Source organism: Pelobates fuscus, chromosome 1 (genome assembly GCF_036172605.1).
Source record: "Pelobates fuscus isolate aPelFus1 chromosome 1, aPelFus1.pri, whole genome shotgun sequence".
Taxonomy (NCBI): domain Eukaryota; kingdom Metazoa; phylum Chordata; class Amphibia; order Anura; family Pelobatidae; genus Pelobates; species Pelobates fuscus.
The window spans coordinates 119,633,714-119,641,820 of NC_086317.1; the positions used below are offsets into that span (position 1 = coordinate 119,633,714).

Consider the following 8,107-nt stretch of genomic DNA (forward strand, 5'->3'; position numbering starts at 1 on the left):
TGCTATGGGATGAGGAGGGAAGAACACTAGGGGGGAGATGACCATTGGGGAGGGCACTAAGGTAGTGGGGAAGGATAATGAACACGGGAGTAGTGGGGGGTCCACTAAAAGAGAAGGAAGAGGAACACTAAGATGGGGATGGGTGGGAGGAACATTAAGGGGAATGGGGGGCACTAAGAGCCGGGTAAAGGGGAGGGAAGACGAACACTAAGGGATAGGGGAGGAAGGGGAGAGTAACACTAAGAGACAGGGAAGGGAGGGGGCAGGAACACTATGTGACAGGGAGAAAGCGGAGAGGAACACTAAGCGACAGGGGAGGGAAGGGAGAGGAACACTAAGGGACATGGAGGGAAGAGGACAATTAAGGGACACGGAGGGGAGAGGACCACTAATGGATATGGAGGGGAGGAGAGAGGAACACTAAGGGACATGGAGGGGAGAGTAGCACAGCACACTGGGGGGCCTGAGTGGAAAGAAAGACACACAGAGGGACATGAGGGTAGAGAAAATCACACAGATGGGCCTGGGGGTGAGAAATTCCACACAGTGGCTGGGGATGAAAGCGCCACACAGAAGAGCCTGTGAGTGGAAATACAAAGGGGTTGGGGGTGAAAGAGACACAGAGGGGCTGGAGAAGAGGAAAAAGAAACACATAGGGGCTGGGTGGAGATAGACGGGCTGGGTGGAGATAGACAGGCTGGTGGTGAAAGAGAAACACACAAAGGAGCTGGTAATAATAAAAGACACAAAGGGTCTGGGAGAGAAGGAGACACAGAGGCTGGGGGGAGTAAGAAACACAAATTGGATAGTAAGAGATACACAAGGGAGGTATAAGACACACAATGGGAAAAAAATTGGGGATAAGACACTAAAGGGGGTAAGACATTTAAAAAAGGGGATAAGAAATAAAAGGTGGGTTAAGAGAAGAAAAGAAGATTGGAGCTGGAAGGACAAGTGAAGATGCTTTGAGGGGAGGGGTGAGGGGGCTCCAAAATCATCTTCGCCTGTGTACCCAACAATCCTTGCACTGGCACTGGGCGGGGCCTCCATGTTTTAGATTTGTTGTTCCAGCACATCCCACAGTTGCTCATGGGGCCAAGGCAACACCTTAAATTCTTTGTAAGTCCACTGCCATTAGGGAACACTATTTCCATTAAGGGGTGTATGTAGTCTGAACAATCTCTAGGTAGGTGGTGCATGTCAAAGTAACATCCACATGAATGCCAATAGGTTTCCCAACAGAACATTGCCCAGAGCATAATTCTGCTACTACTGGTCTGCCTTCTTCTCATAGTCAAATGGCACACACGCACCTGGTCATCAACCTGATCTAAAAGAAAATGTGCTTCATCAGACCTGACAACCTTCTTCCATTGCTTCTTGGTCCAGTTCGGATGCTCATGTCATCAATGCAGTGGACAGGGGTCATTATGGGCACTCTGATCATTCTGTGGCTACGCAGTCCCATTCATGCTCTGACTCAGTTGACTAGCCAACACTATTTGGCCTTTGTCAAAATCACTCAGATGTTTTCTCTTACACATTTTTCCTGCTTCAAACAGATGGAATTCAAGAATTGACCATTGACGTGCTGCCTAATATATCCTACCCCTTGACAGGTATCATTGTAATTTAATATATCATTGATATATAATTGCAATGATATAAGATATTCACTTCACCATCAGTGGTTTCAATGTTGTAGCTTATCAGTGTATATGGATAATGGCATATAAAAACTGTCATGTGAATTACATTGATTTAGCTAATACTTTTTTTCTATTTAACATGAATTTACGAACCTCTAGTTTTTTGTTCTCTGACATATAGTCCCAAATATCTCTTCATACAGGAATCCCATTAATTCATTGGATGAATTTGTGAATCTAGCCCACTAATATATGTAATTTCTTATGCTCAGGTTGAAACATGCAACATAATCATGAGTAGAATAGAATTTAATTGAGCAGAAAATATCTATAAAATGCAATGTAATCATTAAACAGTTTATATCACACTGTGAAATATTGCACAATGTAACAATGATTCCTAAAGGTGTCTGTATTTAACAATATACATTTGAAGATACATAAACAGAACAGAAAATAAATTTGAGGTCGACACATCCAGTTTGGGTGTTCAGTATCTAATTTCTATTAGAGTTGCCTCCTAAGTAAAGTAGTAATTACACTTGTGGCTAAAATACAGAAAACCCATTGGTTCTTTTTAGGTTCTGGAATTTGCTAAAGAGTATGCTAGACCTTGCCTATATAGTATGGGTTTTCTGCGGTATTATTTGGCAGTGTGTAAAATTACAAATGTAACAAACAATAGCTGTTCTTTGGATTTATAGCTTTATGTTGCAGGTGGAGACTGGAGTGGTGCTAGGGAAAGACCTATGGGCATCTGAGATGCCAAGCAAAAATAGGCTTTGGACCCCTTGAAAGACAATATCTGTGTGTCAAGGAACACCCCAAGTAACATTACCACTACAGCCAACCAGGGGTGTATCTATCACGAGGCAAACAAGGCATTTGCCTAGGGCGGCACTTGCCAATGGGGCGGCAAAATGCCTTGTTTGCTTAGTGATAGTTACACCATAATATCACAACTATATATTTCATTTTTTTTTTCTGTCCGTTGCTGCACTATGCGGCACCGCCGGTGTTCTGTCAGATCTCTATACACCGGCGCCTCGTAGTGAAGGAGTTGCTACTCCTCCTCCTCCTGACTTCCTCCCGACCTCCCCTGCCTTTTACGGAAGCGCGTTGCCATCGTGACGTCACACGGAGGTGGAGTCACGGGCCGGCAACGCTAGGGTGAGCCTTATGTCCTCGAGCTGCACACTGAGCCCAGGCCCCAATGCACTGATCGGAGCCTGCTGTCTACCTGTCTACAGAACTGTAAGTACTTAAATTACAGTCATTCACTAAAAATAAATTACTCAGTTGTTTTATGGGGTAAGGGGGCTGGGTGGTTAGAGGGGAAGGATTAGGTAGGGGTTAATACTGATCTCTAGCTGCACATTGTTTAAAAAAAAAAAAAAAAAAGTAATCTGTAAAATACTGTATATAACCATTTTATTTAATGTATTTGTGCTAATGTCTGTGCTGTTGGAGAAGGGTGGGTGGGTGGGAGTGAAGGGCAGTATTACACAATCTTTATATATCTTTTTTATACATGTAAAGATTGTGTAATACTGCCCTTCACTCCCCCCCCCCCTTCTCCAACAGCACAGAAATTAGCACAAATACATTAAATAAAATGGCTGCCTGTATCATTATTCTAAAAATTAAAAAAGCACAACTTCTGACATAAATACTTTGTATTTACAGATTACTTTTTATATATTTGTTATGCATATGCAAGTAATCTCCAAAATAAAAAATGTTTGCAGACGCTAAAAATCAAACTAGGAATGTGCATAGTTTTTTTTTTTTTTTTTTGTTAAATAACTTTTAGATGATACAGACATTTTATTTATTTGTGATGATTCTTTTTCTTCTTTATATTCAAGGGACACTATAGTCACCAGAACCACAACAGCTAAACGTAGTAATTCTGGTGTCTATATCATGTCTCTGCAGGTTTTTTAATGTAAACACTTGCTTTTCAGAAAAAAGGCAGTATTTACATTACTGCCCAGGAATAACTCTAGTGGACACTCATCAGACGGCAACTAGAGGTGCTTCCTAGTCCAGTGTTGCACAACGTGTAGCACTGGCATTCACGCTGAACACTCCTCATAGAAATGCATTGATTTAATGCATCTCTATGAGGAGATGCTGATTGGTGCAGCGCAGTGTTTTGCCACGCATGCGCAATAGCCTCCCAATGCTTTCCTATGGGAAAGTAGTGGTTGGCTGATATATACTCAGACACTGCACATTTTTGTGTGGGAAGCCGGGATCCAGGGGGCCCAAGTAAATTCTTGCCCAGGGTCCAATCAATATTAAAGACGGCCCTGCCCCTCGCACTTGCCGCTCTCTCTCTGCTCTGTCCCTGCTTCCTGATTAATGTCTGACTGTTGCCACGGAGAGCAGACAGCAAGCCGACCTCCTACAAGAAGCAGCATGCTCCTTCAGAGCCTCCTTCCATTATAGCCAGGCAGCACGTGCTACGTCTGTTGATTTTCACTGACGCTATTGCGGTTGATTTTCATTGATGCTATGCCTGTTGATTTATATTGATGCTATGCCTGTTTTTTATTGATGCTATGCCTGTTGATTTTCACTGACGCTATGCCTGTTGATTTTTATTAATACGATGCCTGTTGATTTTCATTGACGCTATGGCGGTTGATTTTCATTGACGCTATGGCGGTTGATTTTCATTGACGCTATGGCGGTTGATTTTTACTTATGCTATGGCGGTTGATTTTTACTGATGCTATGCCGGTTGATTTTCATTGACGTTATGTCGGTCGATTTTTACTGATGCTTTGCCGGTTGATTTTTACTGATGCTATGCTGGTTGATTTTCATTGACGCTATGCTGGTTGATTTTCATTGACGTTATGTCGGTCGATTTTTTTACTAATGCTATGTCGGTTGATTTTTACTGATGCTATGTCGGTTGATTTTCACAGCATTGGTACTATCCTTAGCAGCCATGAGTGACGGGCGAAAAAGGCTAAGTGGAGCAGGTTACCGAAAAAATTTAAAAATTAGGCGTGAAAAACAAGCCAGGGAGCTTGAACAGACCGGAAAAATTGAATTATTTTTCTCAAAACCTGTGGCTTCTTCTAATACTGAGCAGGGTGAGGAGGTAGTTGAAGATTTAACTGCTGACATCTGTGAAACTGATGTAGTTGCTACATGCAGTTATGATACTTCACTAGCTACCAGTAGTTCTAGTATTGCCAGAGAAACTAAGACTTCTGAATCAGGTCCTTTGAGTTCAGTAGAATTTGATGATCCTGTTGTACAAATAGGAGTGAGCTCTGACCCTGCTGAATGGGTTTTAAATGATTGCACCAGAGACCATGTGGCTAAACATGGAATAATTCAAAATGAGAATCTGGATTTTACACAGTCGAGAAGGCTTTATGCTGACCATTCTAGATTGCTAACCAAACACCTTTTTGAAAAAGAAAACTTTAATGGAGAGAAACAAAAAAGGAGCTATTTGGTTTACTCCAAAAGCAAAGGAGTAGTGTTTTGTGCTCCATGTCGTTTATTTGGTGGCAAATCCCAGTTGGCAGAAAGTGGCTTCAATGACTGGAAAAATGGCACGGCTCGATTAAATGAGCACGAGCGTTCAGCTGAATACAAATCCTGCGTGCTATCTTTAAAATCAAGAGCATGTACACTGGGGAGAATTGATGAAAGTCTTACCAAGCAGCGTTCTGATGAAATTCAGTATTGGAGAAATGTTTTAAAAAGAGTTGTTGCTGCAGTTAAGGCACTTGGCACTCGAGGACTTGCTTTCAGAGGGAAAGATGACCGTTTTGGTTCCACACACAACGGAAACTACATGATGATGTTCGAATTTCTGTCAGAATTTGACCCATTTATAGCAGAACACTTTGCCCGTTACGGCAATGCAAGAAAAGGAGTCACATCTTACCTCTCATTCGCTACCTGTGAGCAGTTTATTCAGCTTATGGCAGATTCTGTTACAAAGCAGATAGTTAAGGAGGCAAAGGCTGCTAAATATTACTCTATCAGTGTTGATTCAACACCTGATAGCTCCCACACGGATCAGCTGGCCTTCATCTTAAGGTATGTCAAGGAAGATGGCTTACCGGTTGAGCGCTTTATACGTTTTATTCCAAATCCTGGTCATAAATCGGAACAACTGGCTGAAGTGGTCCTCACCACTCTGAAGTCATATGATCTTGATATTGCCAACTGTCGTGGTCAATCATATGACAATGCAAGCAATATGTCTGGCCATTATAGAGGATTGCAAGCCAGAATTCTGGAAAGAAACCCACTTGCTGTGTATATTCCATGCTCTGCACATTCTTTAAATCTAGTAGGGAAGCATGCTGCTGAAAGTTGTCCGGAAGCCTGTTCATTCTTTGGTCTCCTACAATACCTTTACATTTTTTTTACTGCTTCCACTCACAGATGGGAGATTTTACAAGAACATCTATCATCTGTGCCAAACACTCTAGCGGTCAAGAGATTATCTGACACACGGTGGTCAGCCAGGGCAGATGCCTGTAGAAGCTTGAATCGAAATTGGACTCAAGTAATCAAAGCCTTAACAAGAATTAAGGAAAATACCGCAGAGGCACCAGGAACATGCAAGGAAGCTGAAGGTCTTCTGAATAAAATAAGATGTCTGGAGACTGCACTTATGAGTGGTTTGTGGGGTACTATCCTGGATAGATTTGGTGCAGTTAGCAAAAAACTCCAAAGCATTGGCATTGATGTTGGAATTGTAGGGGAGCTGTATGAGTCACTGATCCAGTTTGTTCGAGAAACCAGAGATATATTTCCGACTTTCGAAGCTGCTGCAATGGAAAAATCAGTTGTGAAGGATTATGAGACTAAGAGGAAAGGTGCACAAGCAAGGAAAGGTTCAGCAACTTCCAGCAAGACACAGGCAGAGGAAGCCCAAGAACATTTTCGCATAAACACCTTTTATGTTATTTGTGACAACTTGGTTGCTGAACTTATAAGAAGAAAAACAGCATATGACTCTTTCTTTGGAAAGTTTAAATTTATTACTGATTTATCAAAAACGGAGCCATCAGCAATATTACAGTATGCAAACAACCTTTGTTCTTCTTACAGCAAAGACTTGGAACAGGAGTGTTTTTTTGATGAGTGCCTCCACTTTCGTTCATACCTAATAAGTTCTTCTGCAGAAGATACCTCTGTTCTGGCGATGTCCCGAATGATAAGGGAGAGAGGATTGCAAAGTATTTATTTAAATGTGGACATTGCTCTCAGAATGTTTTTGTGTACTGCAGCAACTAATTGCTCAGCTGAGCGTTCTTTCTCAACTTTGAAGCGAGTTAAGAACTACTTACGATCCAGACTGGGAGAGGAAAGATTGAACTCACTGGCAGTGTTGGCAATAGAGTCTGAACTCACAAAATCTTTTGGACTATGAAGAGCTCATCAATAGCTTTGCCACACAGAGAGTTCGGCGAAAGCCATTTTAGTTTAGTTTACAAGTATGATTTAGATCTAATATTCAACAGTTTGCACTTATTTAAGTCAGAAATGTTTACAGTTTTATTTGTTGTATTCAAGTTGCATTTCAGTTTAATATATTTATATATTTAATTAAAGTTATCTAAGTTACTAAAAACCTCGTCGTGTCAGTTTCAGGATGGATTGATGTAAGTAAATGGTGTGTGAAAGTCTGTGCTATGGCTAAAGTAGTGTAATGGACTGGATGTGTTGATATGTACAGTGGCATTGTCTTGTATGAATGACACAAATTGTGTATGCATGTCCAGTAACAGCTGTTGAAGCCTTGGTGCTGTTACTGCTATTATATGTAAAGATTCTCTTAAAATAGATGCAACATTTGAAATGGTACAGAAAACACAAAATATTGGCCTTCGTTATTCACTTTTAAATACAGAAAGGAAGATGTGAAGCTCTAACAGGAGTGGGTGGAGCCTAAAGAGGAAGGGGTGGGGTTTACACAGGAAGGGGTGGCTCTTTAACAGAGGGGTTTGGCCTTGACAGGAAGGGGTGGGTCAAATTTATATTAGGGGGGGTGCCTGAGTTTAGTCTTGCCTAGGGCAGCACAAAACCAAGATACACCACTGCAGCCAACTGAAGTGGTCATGGTAAATGGAGGACCCAGGCGGTGTCCTACATAATCTGTTAAACTGTGTTAGCATGGTTTGACACTTACCTGGGACCTGCCAGGAGCCTACATCACATCTAGTCTTCTTGTGCTGAAAAACCAAAATCCTGATGTTGGTATTGATTCAGTCAAAGCATAAATTGAGTGCTCTCAACAAGTGAATGAGTTAAATGAATAGCTGCATTGTACAAACTGACATCTAGTGTTTCCAGCTCTTGAAGAATGAAGAATGGATGCTGCACTTGCATCCATGCACTTGCATTAAAGCAAGCTAAAAAGGTTTGACAGATTATGCTTGGGTGGCATAAGGGCATTCCTGGCACCATAA

General features: G+C 41.7%; 1 protein-coding gene across 1 annotated transcript; it reads left to right on the forward strand.

Moving 5' to 3' along the window:
- The first annotated feature begins 4,611 nt into the window (after positions 1 to 4,611).
- Positions 4,612 to 7,068, forward strand: LOC134594310 (zinc finger MYM-type protein 1-like). Its single transcript, XM_063444636.1, has one exon. It carries the CDS (start codon positions 4,612 to 4,614, stop codon positions 7,066 to 7,068), a length of 2,457 nt encoding a protein of 818 aa, XP_063300706.1.
- Positions 7,069 to 8,107: the final 1,039 nt, after the last annotated feature.